The sequence below is a fragment of the Pongo pygmaeus genome, chromosome 14 (assembly GCF_028885625.2).
Source record: "Pongo pygmaeus isolate AG05252 chromosome 14, NHGRI_mPonPyg2-v2.0_pri, whole genome shotgun sequence".
In the NCBI taxonomy this organism is placed as follows: Eukaryota; Metazoa; Chordata; class Mammalia; order Primates; family Hominidae; genus Pongo; species Pongo pygmaeus.
This window is the reverse complement of record NC_072387.2, coordinates 65,964,600-65,986,145: the sequence shown is the minus strand read 5'-3', so window position 1 is coordinate 65,986,145 and position 21,546 is coordinate 65,964,600. Positions and strand designations below refer to the sequence as shown.

General features: G+C 48.5%; 3 protein-coding genes across 3 annotated transcripts; all 3 read right to left on the bottom strand.

Annotated features, from left to right (window-relative positions):
- Window positions 1-434: 434 nt before the first annotated feature.
- On the bottom strand, window positions 435-2,081 carry LOC129011338 (proline-rich protein 20E-like). Its single transcript, XM_054446187.2, has 2 exons — window positions 2,030-2,081; window positions 435-1,012 (listed from the first exon to the last, which is right to left on the bottom strand). Exons 1-2 carry the CDS (start codon window positions 2,079-2,081, stop codon window positions 435-437), a joined length of 630 nt encoding a protein of 209 aa, XP_054302162.2.
- Window positions 2,082-7,737: 5,656 nt separating this feature from the next.
- On the bottom strand, window positions 7,738-9,417 carry LOC129011337 (proline-rich protein 20E-like). Its single transcript, XM_054446186.2, has 2 exons — window positions 9,366-9,417; window positions 7,738-8,351 (listed from the first exon to the last, which is right to left on the bottom strand). Exons 1-2 carry the CDS (start codon window positions 9,415-9,417, stop codon window positions 7,738-7,740), a joined length of 666 nt encoding a protein of 221 aa, XP_054302161.2.
- Window positions 9,418-15,085: 5,668 nt separating this feature from the next.
- Window positions 15,086-16,768, bottom strand: LOC129011335 (proline-rich protein 20E-like). The gene is made up of 2 exons (XM_054446183.2): window positions 16,717-16,768; window positions 15,086-15,699 (listed from the first exon to the last, which is right to left on the bottom strand). The coding sequence occupies exons 1-2, from the start codon at window positions 16,766-16,768 to the stop codon at window positions 15,086-15,088; spliced, it is 666 nt and encodes a 221-aa protein (XP_054302158.2).
- Between the last annotated feature and the right edge of the window lie 4,778 nt (window positions 16,769-21,546).

Sequence of the window (21,546 nt, the reverse complement as noted above, 5' to 3'; positions counted from 1 at the left end):
TTGCTGATTCGTTCCTCAGTCCTGTCTATTCTGTGATGCAAACCATCAACATAACTTTGGATTCCAACAACTTTGTTTTTCATTCCAAGTATCTCTAATTGGCTTTTACTATGAGCACAAGAAGATTAGGGGGGCCGCTGGCTTATTTGAACAAGCATTGAGGAACTCCGTGCATGTGTAACTTTGACAGAAGGTGCAAAGCAGAGACAAGAGGGGCATTGGAAGCAGACGGACTACTGCCAGGATCCTGGGAGGAGGGTGTGGATACTCCATTCTGACTACACAAGGTGAGGGCTCCGGTTGGGTTTGGAGGGGAGGAGTGGAGCAGAACTGGGGCTGGGGGGAAAGTCCAGGTGGAAGAAAGGGGGCCTGGGAACAACGTGGGTGGCAAATAGAGGTCAGCATGCAATGTCGGCGAAGAACACTGGGACCCCCTACACATAGGTGCCGTGGGGGGTTTGAATGACTTGTAAAACAGCTGGGTCACCCAGAGCCCTAAATCCGACGCAGGGATAGAGGGTCAACGTGGGCTGCCCGGCGACAGCCTGAGGCCCAGAAGCGGGGGGCGGCTCCTGAAGCCCCAGCTCAGGTGGCGCCACGTCGGGGCCAGGGCCTTCCTGCGCAGTTCCAGGCAGATGACCTGTTTCAGAAAGAGAGAAGGCTGCCGTCTCCCTGATTTCCGGTTCCCCCTGGTGGCCTGGCTCTCCATGGTGGTCCAGTTGGATGTGCACATCCGATCCCATCAAGCGTTGTGCCCCCCGTCTCGGGCCAGCGTCCCTGCGGGGCCCACTGCCTCTGCCACGGCCTCGCCCTGCCGGCCGGCTTCCTCCCCGGCGCCGGCCTCTCTCTGCCGGACGAGCTGACTCTGTGGGAGCTGGGGGCTGCCATCTGAAGGGTGTCACGTAAGCAATGGGTTTTGCGGGTTGGGCTGGCTGTGCGGGCCCATCTGCTTCCACGGAGTCTTCAGGGTCCACAGCAGAGCAGCCTGGCTCTCTAGGAGGCCCACCGGAGGCTAAAAGAGAAGCAGAGTGTGAGCAGAGAGAGATAGAAGGAATTTTACCCATCAATCAGTTATAGGATACTTTTAAGAATAAATACTCAGAGGAAATAGGGATCATGGATGCTAAAATTATGAGAGAAGAAAGAAAACTCTCCACGGAAATTTGAGAATGAAGTGGAGAAGATCTCCCAGAGAAGAAAGCAAAAATCTAAAATGATGGAAAGAAGGATAAAGTACAAGAAAATTAGAGGTATATTGTCACTGAGACAGATCACCATAAAATTTCAGAGTGCTGATGACAGAAGATTCCAAAAGATTCTAGAGAGAGGGAGAAAGAGAAAGGAAAGGTGACATGGAAAGGGCCAGGATTCCACGTCCCAAAAATCAGACATCTCAAAAGCGGCAGTCAAATCTAGAACATAACAGAAAGTGACTTCAAAATTTCAAGGGAAATGAATTTCCCACCTAAAATTTCATAGCCAACCAAAGTTTCACTGAAGAATCTGGGAGGGTAGAATGAAGATGTTTCAGAAAAGCAAGATCTTAAATGATTTCCTTTCAATGGATGCTCTATTTTTTTGCATCTATGAAGCTAGACAAGATTAAAAGATTTAGGACACTCAGTGTAGGAAGGGAAATGGTTTGGAGAACAATGTGGCAATAGCCATAAAATTCCAATTCCTCCAGAAAAGAACAAGGTGGAAGTACTGGTTTATTACAGGTCAAGATGTAGCGTGAGGACTTGCTCCACTACAGAGAAACAGTAAAACAAAACTACACAAAACAAAACAAGAACAAGAACAACAACAAGAAATCTCAGATTTGGGAAATGGGATACAAGTCAAAAGAGGGAAAGGAATTTCCCAGACGACGTGGAAGCTGGGAGCTGACTTATAACAACCGGCCCAGGTTGAGGCAGGCCATGAGAAGGTGAAACAGAGAGTGCTTGACTGAGTTCGAATTTAAACAATTGGGGAAGAATTGGGGAACAAACGAGGTTCAAAAGAGAGTGTCAGGCGTTTGATGTACCTTGATTAGGGGCCATGGTGCGAAGCCGCTTGGAACGCCTTGGTTCCTCCATGAGCAATCTGCCGGAGGGGCTGGGGAGAAAAACGAGAGAGAACGGATTTAGGAAGACGGGGGTGACAAGGCAGGGGGATGGACATGGCCTTTCTAGGGGAATTAGGATTCTGTCCCCACCTGCACCCATCCAAGCTCTATCCACCCCTCAGGGACACCAAGACACACACCTGATCTTCCTATACAGCTGGCTCCGGAGATCTGAAAATTAGGAGACTCTTCGACGAAGAGAGGCCTGAGGAGCTGGAGGTGTCCACAGGTTCACCGCTGTAGCTCTGAGGTCGTCCTCCAGCAGCCAGGCAGGCAGGCAGGCAGGCAGGCAGGCAGGCAGGCAGGCAGGCAGGCAGGAGCGCGCAGCTGGTTCTGGCTCCGAGCCCAGCAGAGAACCGACTGCTGGAGGCCGAGCGCGGTCCCTCTTATATGGCAGCAAGGCAATCACGTAAGGGAAGGGCGTCGTCAGAGGGGGGCCCGCTGGGGCGGGCCTGGCTGGGCTTGCGAGGTGCATTGGGCCAGTCCCCTGCCAGTCAAATGGGGCCCTGCTGAGATGCCGCCATTTCTAGAAGTCAGTGGTTGATTGATTAATCTAATCATTGAGGAAAAAACTGCAGAGCGACCTTTAAGTGCCAGCAAAAGGGAGGTGTGGTGCCCTGAAAGTGGCTAATGGGAAGATTTGATTAGATTACATCTGAGCGAGGTCAAGGAAAGCATCCAAAGGCGGGATATTTGGGCTGAAAAGTGGAATACATAAAATTTGAAATGAGTCGACCTGAACCGGGTTGGGAGAGGCAGGGGAGTGAAGAAAGTGTGCCGAGGCCCGGACTGGAAGGGAGTCCGGCACGTTCTGGGAACGGACGGGAGGCCAGGGCCAAGCCCAGAGGTGGTGCGAGGTGGAGGCAGGGGCCGCGCAGGAGCTGGTCTTGTTCCAAGGCAGCGGAAACCCATGGAACGGTGTCCTGCAGTGGGTTCACATTTCAAAAACGACCAGCCTGGCTGTGAAGGAGAGCCAACCCAGGGTCCACAGAATAAGTCAGGAGAGGCAAGAAGGCTATTGCAGCCCTCGGGGTTGGGCGCAGGGTCCTATTAGACTGAGACTGAGGGAGGTAGAGGAGGAGAAAGTTCCCTGGTGGGAGAGAAATTTACAAGAGAAAGCGAGACGCAGTGTGGACAGCCCTTGGAGAAGAGACTGCGGCCTTGGTAGCCCGCCCGTTCATTCAGACAGAAGTGGACCAAGAACCTGCTCTGAATGGGAAGACGCGGAGCTTGGCTTGCGCACATCGGGTTGAAGGAGCTTTTGAGTTGCCCGGTGAGGTTGTCAAACGGCCTTTTGTAAAACGAGTCGAGCTCAGAGAGAGACGGCGATGGGGCTGGAGATGCGTGTGAGGCACACACCACCGTCTTTTATTGCTGTGGGTGCACACACGGGCGGAGGAAGACAGCAGGAAAGACACCAGGACACTGGAGGGGAACCCACAGTGGGTTAGTTGGTTGGTTTGCCTTCTTGTTTTTTAGAGAGACGGGTCCTCGCTCTGTAGCCCAGGCTGGAGTGCAGTGGCGCGTTCTCGGCTCACTGCGGCTACTTGGGAGGCTGAGACAGGAGAATGAGTTCAAGTGATTCTCCTGTCTCAGCCTCCGCAGTAGCTGGACTACAGGTGCGCGCCACCACGTCGGGAAAATTTCTGTATTTTTTGGAGAGATGAGGTTTCGCTGTGTGCCCAGGCTTGTTTGGAACTCCCGAGCTCAAGAGATCCTGCCCGCTCAACCTCCCGAGTAGCTGGGACCACAGGGGCAAGCCACCATGCCCGGCTAATTATTTTTCTGGTTTGTGTTTTTCACTGAGTTTAGGTTTTGCTATGTTTTGTCGTAACTTACCTTTTCTGTCCCAAGACCCCATCCAGGGTACCACATTACAATGAGTCATGGTTCCCCTTGGCTGCCACAGTTTCTCACACTGGCCTTGTTTTTGTTGACCTTGACACTTTGAATACTGGTCAGATGTATTTTAGGATGTCCTCTCCTGAAGTTCGTCTGATCTGACTGGAATTATATGTTTTTGTAAGGAAGATTGCAGAGGGAAAGTGCCGTTCCCATCCCATCCTGTCTAGACTAGGCACCATCAGCAGGGCTTGTCACTGCTGCTATTAGTCCTGGTCACCTGGCTGGGGCAGTGTTGATTAGGTTTCTCCACCATCAAGTGATTTTCCCAACTCTTTCTCTACTGTATTGTTTGGAAGTCACTACCTGTAGCCTATACTTTAAAAAAGGGAAGTTATACTTTATCTCCTTGCAGGGGAATAGCTACCTAAATTATCTGGAGTTCTCCTGGGTGGAGGATTTGCCTATTCTTCCCCATGTGTTTATTTATTTAATCATTCATTTATATCAGCATGGACTCATGGACGTCTATTGTATACTTTGGTTTATAATCCCATACTTCAGGGGATGAATGATTTAATAATTGAACTAATTATTTTGTTAAATATTTAACTTAAATATTCAATTACTTATTATTTAGTGAGTTACTTTGTCACTCAAAGTTTCCACCTTTGGCCACCGGGAGCTCCTTTAGTTGGCTTCTGTGTCCTTTTGTCAACCTCCCATCACTGCAGCTTTTGGTTTTGTTTGGTTTTGGGCTGCTCCTTTCTCCCTGGCACCACAGGATGCTCCACGCTTACTTGCCTATTCTCATCCTTATTGGGGTTTCCTGTGCTCACTGACCACACCCATAGATTCTTTTATGAAGGTTCCATTCAACACTTTTCTCTTTCTTATTGGGTAACTTTCTTTTTGTTTCTTTTTCCAATTTGAGACGAACTTTTCCTCTTGTCGCTCAGGCTGCAGTGCCACAGCATGACCTCGGATCACTGCAATGGGGCAATCTTGGCTTCCTGCAACCTCCGCCTCCTGGCTTCAAAGGATTCTCCTGCCTCAGCCTCCTGAGTAGCTGGGACTATAGTGACCCACCACCATGCCTGGCTAATTTTTCTATTTTTATTAGGCTGAGGCATGAGGATCGCTTCAACCCCGGGAATGGAGGTCTCGGTGAGCTGAAGCCACTCACTGCACTCCAGCCTGGGTGAAAGAGTGAGACTCTGTTTGAAAATCAATCAAGAAATGAATGAATAAATAAAGCAAGAGAAATTACCAAGAGATCTTGGAGCCTGCCTGGAGTCTGAGCTACTTAGCAAGCTGATGTGGGAGGATCACCTGAGCTGAGGAGGTTCAGGCTGCACTCAGCTGTGATTGCACCACTGCACTCCAGCCTGGGTGACTGAATGAGACCCTGTCTTACTCCACGTACAGATGTTTAATGAAGCACTTCGGTGGTAGAAATATCCTGGAAGCGGCGTATCAGCGGACCGTCACCTGCATAGTGTAAAACCTGTGCATCTTTCAGACAGATATACAGCAAGAAGATAGTGGCACATGTGTGTAGGATGACTGTGAGGGTGCTTTCTGGCTTAAGGAGGACAGACCCCAAAGGCAAGCCAAGAAGCAGCTCCCACTGCACAGTGCTCATTGTGATCCACGCCACGCTTCAACACAAAGTCACCTGTTCCTACTTTGGAGACGCACGTGCTCCACAGAGGCGCTGGTCCTGACCACACCCGCGTTACCCGCCTGGACCCTATAGTCACTTCAGCATGACCCCTGGCAGATGGCATGCCAGGTGTTTTTAAACGCGAGCCACAAACGATGCTCTTCTTGTATGTGTTTGTTGGTGTAAACTTATGTGATTATGGGGAGAGATGCAATATGAATGGAGAACAGAGACCGTAGACACTATTTTTCTACCTTTCTTTCTGCTTTTAGTAAACACATTTTATATTTGTGATTGGTGAAATTTTAGTAAAAGAACTGTAGTATAAAGCAAGTCTTAAGAGAAAGGTTTATTTAAAAGGATTGAATGCACAAGAAAACAATCTTTGATGTAAAAAGTTATCTTTATTTTATTTGGACATTTACAAACGAGTGAAAATCAGCTAATAAAAGCCTACTGAATAGAACACGAAATACAAAAATTCGTAATACACCTTTTGTCAAACTCTGAAAAGATGGGAACTACCTCAACTTAAACATCTATGAGAAACTTGCAGCAAACATCTTGGTTAATGATGAAACATTTAAAATATTCCCCTTAAAGTCAGGAGGAAGCCAAGGATGCTGCCATGGAATTGCCGATTCCTTATTCAGCGGTTTCAGTGAGTCATGCACTCTCCTTGTTTCTGTTAACCCCCCTAACAACTTTTGTTTGATTCATCAAATTTTCTTTGATCCCCTTTTTCCTCAATCTCTTTGATTCCAATTCTCTTAGTGGTTCCCAACGGGTACCTGCATTGAGACTTAAAAATGTGTCAGAGTCTAGAGTTTCATTGCTCTTCTATTCAGCCACTATATCGTCTCCAGGCGTGAGAGAAGAACTTTAGCAACTTCTAGCTCCTTGTGAATTTTCCCATGCCCCACATGCCTATATCAATGTCTTCTGGAATTTTAATTCTAGGTCATCAATCCTTTTTCCAGAATCATACTTATCTAGACTTAATAATACAGTTTCCTAATTTCCCTGGTTACTGACTGTGGCTGCATCCCGCTTCTCCCAAGTGGTCTGGTTTGGCTTTTTCCTGGCTGAAAAACATGACTTGTACTTTCACTGTGCATAACAGTTCCATTCCAGTCGCCTTGTACAGAAAGGGGGTTTAGCCGCTTGCACGTCATAAGTTGTGTAGTCTAAGTTCAGGGGAAGCTCAGGCTTCAGGTCCAGTCTGAGTAGGATTCTGCCTTTTCCTCCCTTTTCTGGATGCCATTCCTCCCTTCATGTGGCCGTGCCCTTGAGCGGAAACTGCCTGCCTCCTTCTCTCCCCAACAATTTCTTTGATTGCGCATAGAACACTAGATTCAGAGTGAGTTCCCTCTGGAAGCTCTGAGGATATTGCACCATTGCTTTCCATAGTCATCCATGCTGGCAGGCAAAGTCTAAGGTCACCCTACTTCTGCTTTCCTTGTAAGTCTCAGCTCTCAGGCAGCTTTTGGGATGTTCTCTTCACCATACTTCATACTCTCAACGGGTGTTATTCTTGTATCCTGCTCAGGACTCACAGACTTCTTCCATTGGGAGAAATCATTGGCCATGATTTCTTTGTATATTGCTGTCATACACATGTTCTGGCTCTCTCGGGAGAGCTCCATGTTAGATGACCTCCGGTCCTCAGGATGACTGTTCTTTCACACTGTCCGTCTCTCTCTTGCCTAAGCACCTAGTTTTTACTGATTCGTTCCTCAGTCCTGTCTATTCTGTGATGCAAACCATCAACATAACTTTGGATTCCAACAACGTTGTTTTTCATTCCAAGTATCTCTAATTGGCTTTTACTATGAGCACAAGAAGATTAGGGGGGCCGCTGGCTTATTTGAACAAGCATTGAGGAACTCCGTGCATGTGTAACTTTGACAGAAGGTGCAAAGCAGAGACAAGAGGGGCATTGGAAGCAGACGGACTACTGCCAGGATCCTGGGAGGAGGGTGTGGTTACTCCATTCTGACTACACAAGGTGAGGGCTCCGGTTGGGTTTGGAGGGGAGGAGTGGAGCAGAACTGGGGCTGGGGGGAAAGTCCAGGTGGAAGAAAGGGGGGCTGGGAACAACGTGGGTGGCAAATAGAGGTCAGCATGCAATGTCGGCGAAGAACACTGGGACCCCCTTCACATAGGTGCCGTGGGGGGTTTGAATGACTTGTAAAACAGCTGGGTCACCCAGAGCCCTAAATCCGACGCAGGGATAGAGGGTCAACGTGGGCTGCCCGGCGACAGCCTGAGGCCCAGAAGCGGGGGGCGGCTCCTGAAGCCCCAGCTCAGGTGGCGCCACGTCGGGGCCAGGGCCTTCCTGCGCAGTTCCAGGCAGATGACCTGTTTCAGAAAGAGAGAAGGCTGCGGTCTCCCTGATTTCCGGTTCCCCCTGGTGGCCTGGCTCTCCATGGTGGTCCAGTTGGATGTGCACGTCCGATCCCATCAAGCGTTGTGCCCCCCGTCTCGGGCCAGCGTCCCTGCGGGGCCCACCGCCTCTGCCACGGCCTCGCCCTCCCGGCCGGCTTCCTCCCCGGCGCCGGCCTCTCTCTGCCGGACGAGCTGACTCTGTGGGAGCTGGGGGCTGCCATCTGAAGGGTGTCACGTAAGCAATGGGTTTTGCGGGTTGGGCTGGCTGTGCGGGCCCATCTGCTTCCACGGAGTCTTCAGGGTCCACAGCAGAGCAGCCTGGCTCTCTAGGAGGCCCACCGGAGGCTAAAAGAGAAGCAGAGTGTGAGCAGAGAGAGATAGAAGGAATTTTACCCATCAATCAGTTATAGGATACTTTTAAGAATAAATACTCAGAGGAAATAGGGATCATTGATGCTAAAATTATGAGAGAAGAAACAAAACTCTCCACGGAAATTTGAGAATGAAGTGGAGAAGATCTCCCAGAGAAGAAAGCAAAAATCTAAAATGATGGAAAGAAGGATAAAGTATAAGAAAATTAGAGGTATATTGTCACTGAGACAGATCACCATAAAATTTCAGAGTGCTGATGACAGAAGATTCCAAAAGATTCTAGAGAGAGGGAGAAAGAGAAAGGAAAGGTGACATGGAAAGGGCCAGGATTCCACGTCCCAAAAATCAGACATCTCAAAAGCGGCAGTCAAATCTAGAACATAACAGAAAGTGACTTCAAAATTTCAAGGGAAATGAATTTCCCACCTAAAATTTCATAGCCAAAAAAAGTTTCACTGAAGAATCTGGGAGGGTAGAATGAAGATGTTTCAGATAAGCAAGATCTTAAATGATTTCCTTTCAATGGATGCTCTATTTTTTTGCATCTATGAAGCTAGACAAGATTAAAAGATTTAGGACACTCAGTGTAGGAAGGGAAATGGTTTGGAGAACAATGTGGCAATAGCCATAAAATTCCAATTCCTCCAGAAAAGAACAAGGTGGAAGTACTGGTTTATTACAGGTCAAGATGTAGCGTGAGGACTTGCTCCACTACAGAGAAACAGTAAAACAAAACTACACAAAACAAAACAAGAACAAGAACAACAAGAAATCTCAGATTTGGGAAATGGGATACAAGTCAAAAGAGGGAAAGGAATTTCCCAGACGACGTGGAAGCTGGGAGCTGACTTATAACAACCGGCCCAGGTTGAGGCAGGCCATGAGAAGGTGAAACAGAGAGTGCTTGATTGAGTTCGAATTTAAACAATTGGGGAAGAATTGGGGAACAAACGAGGTTCAAAAGAGAGTGTCAGGCCTTTGATGTACCTTGATTAGGGGCCATGGTGCGAAGCCGCTTGGAACGCCTTGGTTCCTCCATGAGCAATCTGCCGGAGGGGCTGGGGAGAAAAACGAGAGAGAACGGATTTAGGAAGACGGGGGTGACAAGGCAGGGGGATGGACATGGCCTTTCTAGGGGAATTAGGATTCTGTCCCCACCTGCACCCATCCAAACTCTATCCACCCCTCAGGGACACCAAGACACACACCTGATCTTCCTATACAGCTGGCTCCGGAGATCTGAAAATTAGGAGACTCTTCGACGAAGAGAGGCCTGAGGAGCTGGAGGTGTCCACAGGTTCACCGCTGTAGCTCTGAGGTCGTCCTCCCGCAGCCAGGCAGGCAGGCAGGCAGGCAGGCAGGCAGGCAGGCAGGCAGGCAGGCAGGCAGGCAGGCAGGAGCGCGCAGCTGGTTCTGGCTCCGAGCCCAGCAGAGAACCGACTGCTGGAGGCCGAGCGCGGTCCCTCTTATATGGCAGCAAGGCAATCACGTAAGGGAAGGGCGTCGTCAGAGGGGGGCCCGCTGGGGCGGGCCTGGCCGGGCTTGCGAGGTGCATTGGGTCAGTCCCCTGCCAGTCAAATGGGGCCCTGCTGAGATGCCGCCATTTCTAGAAGTCAGTGGTTGATTGATTAATCTAATCATTGAGGAAAAAACTGCAGAGCGACCTTTAAGTGCCAGCAAAAGGGAGGTGTGGTGCCCTGAAAGTGGCTAATGGGAAGATTTGATTAGATTACATCTGAGCGAGGTCAAGGAAAGCATCCAAAGGCGGGATATTTGGGCTGAAAAGTGGAATACATAAAATTTGAAATGAGTCGACCTGAACCGGGTTGGGAGAGGCAGGGGAGTGAAGAAAGTGTGCCGAGGCCCGGACTGGAAGGGAGTCCGGCACGTTCTGGGAACGGACGGGAGGCCAGGGCCAAGCCCAGAGGTGGTGCGAGGTGGAGGCAGGGGCCGCGCAGGAGCTGGTCTTGTTCCAAGGCAGCGGAAACCCATGGAACGGTGTCCTGCAGTGGGTTCACATTTCAAAAACGACCAGCCTGGCTGTGAAGGAGAGCCAACCCAGGGTCCACAGAATAAGTCAGGAGAGGCAAGAAGGCTATTGCAGCCCTCGGGGTTGGGCGCAGGGTCCTATTAGACTGAGACTGAGGGAGGTAGAGGAGGAGAAAGTTCCCTGGTGGGAGAGAAATTTACAAGAGAAAGCGAGACGCAGTGTGGACAGCCCTTGGAGAAGAGACTGCGGCCTTGGTAGCCCGCCCGTTCATTCAGACAGAGGTGGACCAAGAACCTGCTCTGAATGGGAAGACGCGGAGCTTGGCTTGCGCACATCGGGTTGAAGGAGCTTTTGAGTTGCCCGGTGAGGTTGTCAAACGGCCTTTTGTAAAACGAGTCGAGCTCAGAGAGAGACGGCGATGGGGCTGGAGATGCGTGTGAGGCACACACCACCGTCTTTTATTGCTGTGGGTGCACACACGGGCGGAGGAAGACAGCAGGAAAGACACCAGGACACTGGAGGGGAACCCACAGTGGGTTAGTTGGTTGGTTTGCCTTCTTGTTTTTTAGAGAGACGGGTCCTCGCTCTGTAGCCCAGGCTGGAGTGCAGTGGCGCGTTCTCGGCTCACTGCGGCTACTTGGGAGGCTGAGACAGGAGAATGAGTTCAAGTGATTCTCCTGTCTCAGCCTCCGCAGTAGCTGGACTACAGGTGCGCGCCACCACGTCGGGAAAATTTCTGTATTTTTTGGAGAGATGAGGTTTCGCTGTGTGCCCAGGCTTGTTTGGAACTCCCGAGCTCAAGAGATCCTGCCCGCTCAACCTCCCGAGTAGCTGGGACCACAGGGGCAAGCCACCATGCCCGGCTAATTATTTTTCTGGTTTGTGTTTTTCACTGAGTTTAGGTTTTGCTATGTTTTGTCGTAACTTACCTTTTCTGTCCCAAGACCCCATCCAGGGTACCACATTACAATGAGTCATGGTTCCCCTTGGCTGCCACAGTTTCTCACACTGGCCTTGTTTTTGTTGACCTTGACACTTTGAATACTGGTCAGATGTATTTTAGGATGTCCTCTCCTGAAGTTCGTCTGATCTGACTGGAATTATATGTTTTTGTAAGGAAGATTGCAGAGGGAAAGTGCCGTTCCCATCCCATCCTGTCTAGACTAGGCACCATCAGCAGGGCTTGTCACTGCTGCTATTAGTCCTGGTCACCTGGCTGGGGCAGTGTTGATTAGGTTTCTCCACCATCAAGTGATTTTCCCAACTCTTTCTCTACTGTATTGTTTGGAAGTCACTACCTGTAGCCTATACTTTAAAAAAGGGAAGTTATACTTTATCTCCTTGCAGGGGAATAGCTACCTAAATTATCTGGAGTTCTCCTGGGTGGAGGATTTGCCTATTCTTCCCCATGTGTTTATTTATTTAATCATTCATTTATATCAGCATGGACTCATGGACGTCTATTGTATACTTTGGTTTATAATCCCATACTTCAGGGGATGAATGATTTAATAATTGAACTAATTATTTTGTTAAATATTTAACTTAAATATTCAATTACTTATTATTTAGTGAGTTACTTTGTCACTCAAAGTTTCCACCTTTGGCCACCGGGAGCTCCTTTAGTTGGCTTCTGTGTCCTTTTGTCAACCTCCCATCACTGCAGCTTTTGGTTTTGTTTGGTTTTGGGCTGCTCCTTTCTCCCTGGCACCACAGGATGCTCCACGCTTACTTGCCTATTCTCATCCTTATTGGGGTTTCCTGTGCTCACTGACCACACCCATAGATTCTTTTATGAAGGTTCCATTCAACACTTTTCTCTTTCTTATTGGGTAACTTTCTTTTTGTTTCTTTTTCCAATTTGAGACGAACTTTTCCTCTTGTCGCTCAGGCTGCAGTGCCACAGCATGACCTCGGATCACTGCAATGGGGCAATCTTGGCTTCCTGCAACCTCCGCCTCCTGGCTTCAAAGGATTCTCCTGCCTCAGCCTCCTGAGTAGCTGGGACTATAGTGGCCCACCACCATGCCTGGCTAATTTTTCTATTTTTATTAGGCTGAGGCATGAGGATCGCTTCAACCCCGGGAATGGAGGTCTCGGTGAGCTGAAGCCACTCACTGCACTCCAGCCTGGGTGAAAGAGTGAGACTCTGTTTGAAAATCAATCAAGAAATGAATGAATAAATAAAGCAAGAGAAATTACCAAGAGATCTTGGAGCCTGCCTGGAGTCTGAGCTACTTAGCAAGCTGATGTGGGAGGATCACCTGAGCTGAGGAGGTTCAGGCTGCACTCAGCTGTGATTGCACCACTGCACTCCAGCCTGGGTGACTGAATGAGACCCTGTCTTACTCCACGTACAGATGTTTAATGAAGCACTTCGGTGGTAGAAATATCCTGGAAGCGGCGTATCAGCGGACCGTCACCTGCATAGTGTAAAACCTGTGCATCTTTCAGACAGATATACAGCAAGAAGATAGTGGCACATGTGTGTAGGATGACTGTGAGGGTGCTTTCTGGCTTAAGGAGGACAGACCCCAAAGGCAAGCCAAGAAGCAGCTCCCACTGCACAGTGCTCATTGTGATCCACGCCACGCTTCAACACAAAGTCACCTGTTCCTACTTTGGAGACGCACGTGCTCCACAGAGGCGCTGGTCCTGACCACACCCGCGTTACCCGCCTGGACCCTATAGTCACTTCAGCATGACCCCTGGCAGATGGCATGCCAGGTGTTTTTAAACGCGAGCCACAAACGATGCTCTTCTTGTATGTGTTTGTTGGTGTAAACTTATGTGATTATGGGGAGAGATGCAATATGAATGGAGAACAGAGACCGTAGACACTATTTTTCTACCTTTCTTTCTGCTTTTAGTAAACACATTTTATATTTGTGATTGGTGAAATTTTAGTAAAAGAACTGTAGTATAAAGCAAGTCTTAAGAGAAAGGTTTATTTAAAAGGATTGAATGCACAAGAAAACAATCTTTGATGTAAAAAGTTATCTTTATTTTATTTGGACATTTACAAACGAGTGAAAATCAGCTAATAAAAGCCTACTGAATAGAACACGAAATACAAAAATTCGTAATACACCTTTTGTCAAACTCTGAAAAGATGGGAACTACCTCAACTTAAACATCTATGAGAAACTTGCAGCAAACATCTTGGTTAATGATGAAACATTTAAAATATTCCCCTTAAAGTCAGGAGGAAGCCAAGGATGCTGCCATGGAATTGCCGATTCCTTATTCAGCGGTTTCAGTGAGTCATGCACTCTCCTTGTTTCTGTTAACCCCCCTAACAACTTTTGTTTGATTCATCAAATTTTCTTTGATCCCCTTTTTCCTCAATCTCTTTGATTCCAATTCTCTTAGTGGTTCCCAACGGGTACCTGCATTGAGACTTAAAAATGTGTCAGAGTCTAGAGTTTCATTGCTCTTCTATTCAGCCACTATATCGTCTCCAGGCATGAGAGAAGAACTTTAGCAACTTCTAGCTCCTTGTGAATTTTCCCATGCCCCACATGCCTATATCAATGTCTTCTGGAATTTTAATTCTAGGTCATCAATCCTTTTTCCAGAATCATACTTATCTAGACTTAATAATACAGTTTCCTAATTTCCCTGGTTACTGACTGTGGCTGCATCCCGCTTCTCCCAAGTGGTCTGGTTTGGCTTTTTCCTGGCTGAGAAACATGACTTGTACTTTCACTGTGCATAACAGTTCCATTCCAGTCGCCTTGTACAGAAAGGGGGTTTAGCCGCTTGCACGTCATAAGTTGTGTAGTCTAAGTTCAGGGGAAGCTCAGGCTTCAGGTCCAGTCTGAGTAGGATTCTGCCTTTTCCTCCCTTTTCTGGATGCCATTCCTCCCTTCATGTGGCCGTGCCCTTGAGCGGAAACTGCCTGCCTCCTTCTCTCCCCAACAATTTCTTTGATTGCGCATAGAACACTAGATTCAGAGTGAGTTCCCTCTGGAAGCTCTGAGGATATTGCACCATTGCTTTCCATAGTCATCCATGCTGGCAGGCAAAGTCTAAGGTCACCCTACTTCTGCTTTCCTTGTAAGTCTCAGCTCTCAGGCAGCTTTTGGGATGTTCTCTTCACCATACTTCATACTCTCAACGGGTGTTATTCTTGTATCCTGCTCAGGACTCACAGACTTCTTCCATTGGGAGAAATCATTGGCCATGATTTCTTTGTATATTGCTGTCATACACATGTTCTGGCTCTCTCGGGAGAGCTCCATGTTAGATGACCTCCGGTCCTCAGGATGACTGTTCTTTCACACTGTCCGTCTCTCTCTTGCCTAAGCACCTAGTTTTTACTGATTCGTTCCTCAGTCCTGTCTATTCTGTGATGCAAACCATCAACATAACTTTGGATTCCAACAACGTTGTTTTTCATTCCAAGTATCTCTAATTGGCTTTTACTATGAGCACAAGAAGATTAGGGGGGCCGCTGGCTTATTTGAACAAGCATTGAGGAACTCCGTGCATGTGTAACTTTGACAGAAGGTGCAAAGCAGAGACAAGAGGGGCATTGGAAGCAGACGGACTACTGCCAGGATCCTGGGAGGAGGGTGTGGTTACTCCATTCTGACTACACAAGGTGAGGGCTCCGGTTGGGTTTGGAGGGGAGGAGTGGAGCAGAACTGGGGCTGGGGGGAAAGTCCAGGTGGAAGAAAGGGGGGCTGGGAACAACGTGGGTGGCAAATAGAGGTCAGCATGCAATGTCGGCGAAGAACACTGGGACCCCCTTCACATAGGTGCCGTGGGGGGTTTGAATGACTTGTAAAACAGCTGGGTCACCCAGAGCCCTAAATCCGACGCAGGGATAGAGGGTCAACGTGGGCTGCCCGGCGACAGCCTGAGGCCCAGAAGCGGGGGGCGGCTCCTGAAGCCCCAGCTCAGGTGGCGCCACGTCGGGGCCAGGGCCTTCCTGCGCAGTTCCAGGCAGATGACCTGTTTCAGAAAGAGAGAAGGCTGCGGTCTCCCTGATTTCCGGTTCCCCCTGGTGGCCTGGCTCTCCATGGTGGTCCAGTTGGATGTGCACGTCCGATCCCATCAAGCGTTGTGCCCCCCGTCTCGGGCCAGCGTCCCTGCGGGGCCCACCGCCTCTGCCACGGCCTCGCCCTCCCGGCCGGCTTCCTCCCCGGCGCCGGCCTCTCTCTGCCGGACGAGCTGACTCTGTGGGAGCTGGGGGCTGCCATCTGAAGGGTGTCACGTAAGCAATGGGTTTTGCGGGTTGGGCTGGCTGTGCGGGCCCATCTGCTTCCACGGAGTCTTCAGGGTCCACAGCAGAGCAGCCTGGCTCTCTAGGAGGCCCACCGGAGGCTAAAAGAGAAGCAGAGTGTGAGCAGAGAGAGATAGAAGGAATTTTACCCATCAATCAGTTATAGGATACTTTTAAGAATAAATACTCAGAGGAAATAGGGATCATGGATGCTAAAATTATGAGAGAAGAAAGAAAACTCTCCACGGAAATTTGAGAATGAAGTGGAGAAGATCTCCCAGAGAAGAAAGCAAAAATCTAAAATGATGGAAAGAAGGAGAAAGTACAAGAAAATTAGAGGTATATTGTCACTGAGACAGATCACCATAAAATTTCAGAGTGCTGATGACAGAAGATTCCAAAAGATTCTAGAGAGAGGGAGAAAGAGAAAGGAAAGGTGACATGGAAAGGGCCAGGATTCCACGTCCCAAAAATCAGACATCTCAAAAGCGGCAGTCAAATCTAGAACATAACAGAAAGTGACTTCAAAATTTCAAGGGAAATGAATTTCCCACCTAAAATTTCATAGCCAACCAAAGTTTCACTGAAGAATCTGGGAGGGTAGAATGAAGATGTTTCAGAAAAGCAAGATCTTAAATGATTTCCTTTCAATGGATGCTCTATTTTTTTGCATCTATGAAGCTAGACAAGATTAAAAGATTTAGGACACTCAGTGTAGGAAGGGAAATGGTTTGGAGAACAATGTGGCAATAGCCATAAAATTCCAATTCCTCCAGAAAAGAACAAGGTGGAAGTACTGGTTTATTACAGGTCAAGATGTAGCGTGAGGACTTGCTCCACTACAGAGAAACAGTAAAACAAAACTACACAAAACAAAACAAGAACAAGAACAACAACAAGAAATCTCAGATTTGGGAAATGGGATACAAGTCAAAAGAGGGAAAGGAATTTCCCAGACGACGTGGAAGCTGGGAGCTGACTTATAACAACCGGCCCAGGTTGAGGCAGGCCATGAGAAGGTGAAACAGAGAGTGCTTGACTGAGTTCGAATTTAAACAATTGGGGAAGAATTGGGGAACAAACGAGGTTCAAAAGAGAGTGTCAGGCGTTTGATGTACCTTGATTAGGGGCCATGGTGCGAAGCCGCTTGGAACGCCTTGGTTCCTCCATGAGCAATCTGCCGGAGGGGCTGGGGAGAAAAACGAGAGAGAACGGATTTAGGAAGACGGGGGTGACAAGGCAGGGGGATGGACATGCCCTTTCTAGGGGAATTAGGATTCTGTCCCCACCTGCACCCATCCAAGCTCTATCCACCCCTCAGGGACACCAAGACACACACCTGATCTTCCTATACAGCTGGCTCCGGAGATCTGAAAATTAGGAGACTCTTCGACGAAGAGAGGCCTGAGGAGCTGGAGGTGTCCACAGGTTCACCGCTGTAGCTCTGAGGTCGTCCTCCCGCAGCCAGGCAGGCAGGCAGGCAGGCAGGCAGGCAGGCAGGCAGGCAGGCAGGAGCGCGCAGCTGGTTCTGGCTCCGAGCCCAGCAGAGAACCGACTGCTGGAGGCCGAGCGCGGTCCCTCTTATATGGCAGCAAGGCAATCACGTAAGGGAAGGGCGTCGTCAGAGGGGGGCCCGCTGGGGCGGGCCTGGCTGGGCTTGCGAGGTGCATTGGGCCAGTCCCCTGCCAGTCAAATGGGGCCCTGCTGAGATGCCGCCATTTCTAGAAGTCAGTGGTTGATTGATTAATCTAATCATTGAGGAAAAAACTGCAGAGCGACCTTTAAGTGCCAGCAAAAGGGAGGTGTGGTGCCCTGAAAGTGGCTAATGGGAAGATTTGATTAGATTACATCTGAGCGAGGTCAAGGAAAGCATCCAAAGGCGGGATATTTGGGCTGAAAAGTGGAATACATAAAATTTGAAATGAGTCGACCTGAACCGGGTTGGGAGAGGCAGGGGAGTGAAGAAAGTGTGCCGAGGCCCGGACTGGAAGGGAGTCCGGCACGTTCTGGGAACGGACGGGAGGCCAGGGCCAAGCCCAGAGGTGGTGCGAGGTGGAGGCAGGGGCCGCGCAGGAGCTGGTCTTGTTCCAAGGCAGCGGAAACCCATGGAACGGTGTCCTGCAGTGGGTTCACATTTCAAAAACGACCAGCCTGGCTGTGAAGGAGAGCCAACCCAGGGTCCACAGAATAAGTCAGGAGAGGCAAGAAGGCTATTGCAGCCCTCGGGGTTGGGCGCAGGGTCCTATTAGACTGAGACTGAGGGAGGTAGAGGAGGAGAAAGTTCCCTGGTGGGAGAGAAATTTACAAGAGAAAGCGAGACGCAGTGTGGACAGCCCTTGGAGAAGAGACTGCGGCCTTGGTAGCCCGCCCGTTCATTCAGACGGAGGTGGACCAAGAACCTGCTCTGAATGGGAAGACGCGGAGCTTGGCTTGCGCACATCGGGTTGAAGGAGCTTTTGAGTTGCCCGGTGAGGTTGTCAAACGGCCTTTTGTAAAACGAGTCGAGCTCAGAGAGAGACGGCGATGGGGCTGGAGATGCGTGTGAGGCACACACCACCGTCTTTTATTGCTGTGGGTGCACACACGGGCGGAGGAAGACAGCAGGAAAGACACCAGGACACTGGAGGGGAACCCACAGTGGGTTAGTTGGTTGGTTTGCCTTCTTGTTTATTAGAGAGACGGGTCCTCGCTCTGTAGCCCAGGCTGGAGTGCAGTGGCGCGTTCTCGGCTCACTGCGGCTACTTGGGAGACTGAGACAGGAGAATGAGTTCAAGTGATTCTCCTGTCTCAGCCTCCGCAGTAGCTGGACTACAGGTGCGCGCCACCACATCGGGAAAATTTCTGTATTTTTTGGAGAGATGAGGTTTCGCTGTGTGCCCAGGCTTGTTTGGAACTCCCGAGCTCAAGAGATCCTGCCCGCTCAACCTCCCGAGTAGCTGGGACCACAGGGGCAAGCCACCATGCCCGGCTAATTATTCTTCTGGTTTGTGTTTTTCGTTGAGTTTAGGTTTTGCTATGTGTTGTCGTAACTTACCTTTTCTGTCCCAAGACCCCATCCAGGGTACCACATTACAATGAGTCATGGTTCCCCTTGGCTGCCACAGTTTCTCACACTGGCCTTGTTTTTGTTGACCTTGACACTTTGAATACTGGTCAGATGTATTTTAGGATGTCCTCTCCTGAAGTTCGTCTGATCTGACTGGAATTATATGTTTTTGTAAGGAAGATTGCAGAGGGAAAGTGCCGTTCCCATCCCATCCTGTCTAGACTAGGCACCATCAGCAGGGCTTGTCACTGCTGCTATTAGTCCTGGTCACCTGGCTGGGGCAGTGTTGATTAGGTTTCTCCACCATCAAGTGATTTTCCCAACTCTTTCTCTACTGTATTGTTTGGAAGTCACTACCTGTAGCCTATACTTTAAAAAAGGGAAGTTATACTTTATCTCCTTGCAGGGGAATAGCTACCTAAATTATCTGGAGTTCTCCTGGGTGGAGGATTTGCCTATTCTTCCCCATGTGTTTATTTATTTAATCATTCATTTATATCAGTATGGACTTATGGACGTCTATTGTATACTTTGGTTTATAATCCCATACTTCAGGGGATGAATGATTTAATAATTGAACTAATTATTTTGTTAAATATTTAACTTAAATATTCAATTACTTATTATTTAGTGAGTTACTTTGTCACTCAAAGTTTCCACCTTTGGCCACCGGGAGCTCCTTTAGTTGGCTTCTGTGTCCTTTTGTCAACCTCCCATCACTGCAGCTTTTGGTTTTGTTTGGTTTTGGGCTGCTCCTTTCTCCCTGGCACCACAGGATGCTCCACGCTTATTTGCCTATTCTCATCCTTATTGGGGTTTCCTGTGCTCACTGACCACACCCATAGATTCTTTTATGAAGGTTCCATTCAACCCTTTTATCTTTCTTATTGGGTAACTTTTTTTTTTCTTTTTTTCTTTTCTTTTTTTTTTTTTCCAATTTGAGACAAACTTTTCCTCTTGTCACTCAGGTTGCAGTGCCATAGCATGACCTCGGATCACTGCAATGGGGCAATCTTGGCTTACTGCAACCTCCGCCTCCTGGCTTCAAAGGATTCTCCTGCCTCAGCCTCCTGAGTAGCTGGGACTTTAGTGGCCCACCACCATGCCTGGCTAATTTTTCTATTTTTATTAGGCTGAGGCATGAGGATCGCTTCAACCCCGGGAATGGAGGTCTCGGTGAGCTGAAGCCACTCACTGCACTCCAGGCTGGGTGAAAGAGTGAGACTCTGTTTGAAAATCAATCAATAAATGAATGAATAAATAAAGCAAGAGAAATTACCAAGGGATCTTGGAGCCTGCCTGGAGTCTGAGCTACTTAGCAAGCTGATGTGGGAGGATCACCTGAGCTGAGGAGGTTCAGGCTGCACTCAGCTGTGATTGCACCACTGCACTCCAGCCTGGGTGACTGAATGAGACCCTGTCTTACTCCACGTACAGATGTTTAATGAAGCACTTCGGTGGTAGAAATATCCTGGAAGCGGCGTATCAGCGGACCGTCACCTGCATAGTGTAAAACCTGTGCATCTTTCAGACAGATATACAGCAAGAAGATAGTGGCACATGTGTGTAGGTTGACTGTGAGGGTGCTTTCTGGCTTAAGGATGACAGACCCCAAAGGCAAGCCAAGAAGCAGCTCCCGCTGCACAGTGCTCATTGTGATCCATGCCACGCTTCAACACAAAGTCACCTGTTCCTACTCTGGAGACGCACGTGCTCCACAGAGGCGCTGGTCCTGACCACACCCGCGTTACCCGCCTGGACCCTATAGTCACTTCAGCATGACCCCTGGCACATGGCATGCCAGGTGTTTTTAAACTCGAGCCACAAACGATGCTCTTCTTGTATGTGTTTGTTGGTGTAAACTTATGTGATTATGGGGAGAGATGCAATATGAATGGAGAACAGAGACCGTAGACACTATCTTTCTACCTTTTTTTCTGCTTTTAGTAAACACATTTTATATTTGTGATTGGTGAAATTTTAGTAAAAGAACTGTAGTATAAAGCAAGTCTTAAGAGAAAGGTTTATTTAAAAGGATTGAATGCACAAGAAAACAATCTTTGATGTAAAAAGTTATCTTTATTTTATTTGGACATTTACAAACGAGTGAAAATCAGCTAATAAAAGCCTACTGAATAGAACACAAAATACAAAAATTCGTAATACACCTTTTGTCACTCTGAAAAGATGGGAACTACCTCAACTTAAACATCTATGAGAAACTTGCAGCAAACATCTTGGTTAATGGTGAAACATTTAAAATATTCCCCTTAAAGTCAGGAGGAAGCCAAGGATGCTGCCGTGGAATTGCCGATTCCTTATTCAGCGGTTTCAGTGAGTCATGCACTCTCCTTGTTTCTGTTAACCCCCCTAACAACTTTTGTTTGATTCATCAAATTTTCTTTGATCCCCTTTTTCCTCAATCTCTTTGATTCCAATTCTCTTAGTGGTTCCCAACGGGTACCTACATTGAGACTTAAAAATGTGTCAGAGTCTAGAGTTTCATTGCTCTTCTATTCAGCCACTATATCGTCTCCAGGCATGAGAGAAGAACTTTAGCAACTTCTAGCTCCTTGTGAATTTTCCCATGCCCCACATGCCTATATCAATGTCTTCTGGAATTTTAATTCTAGGTCATCAATCTTTTTTCCAGAATCATACTTATCTAGACTTAATAATACAGTTTCCTAATTTCCCTGGTTACTGACTGTGGCTGCAACCCACTTCTCCCAAGTGGTCTGGTTTGGCTTTTTCCTGGCTGAAAAACATGACTTGTACTTTCACTGTGCATAACAGTTCCATTCCAATCGCCTTGTACAGAAAGGGGGTTTAGCCGCTTGCAGGTTATAAGTTGTGTAGTCTAAGTTCAGGGGAAGCTCAGGCTTCGGGTCCAGTCTGAGTA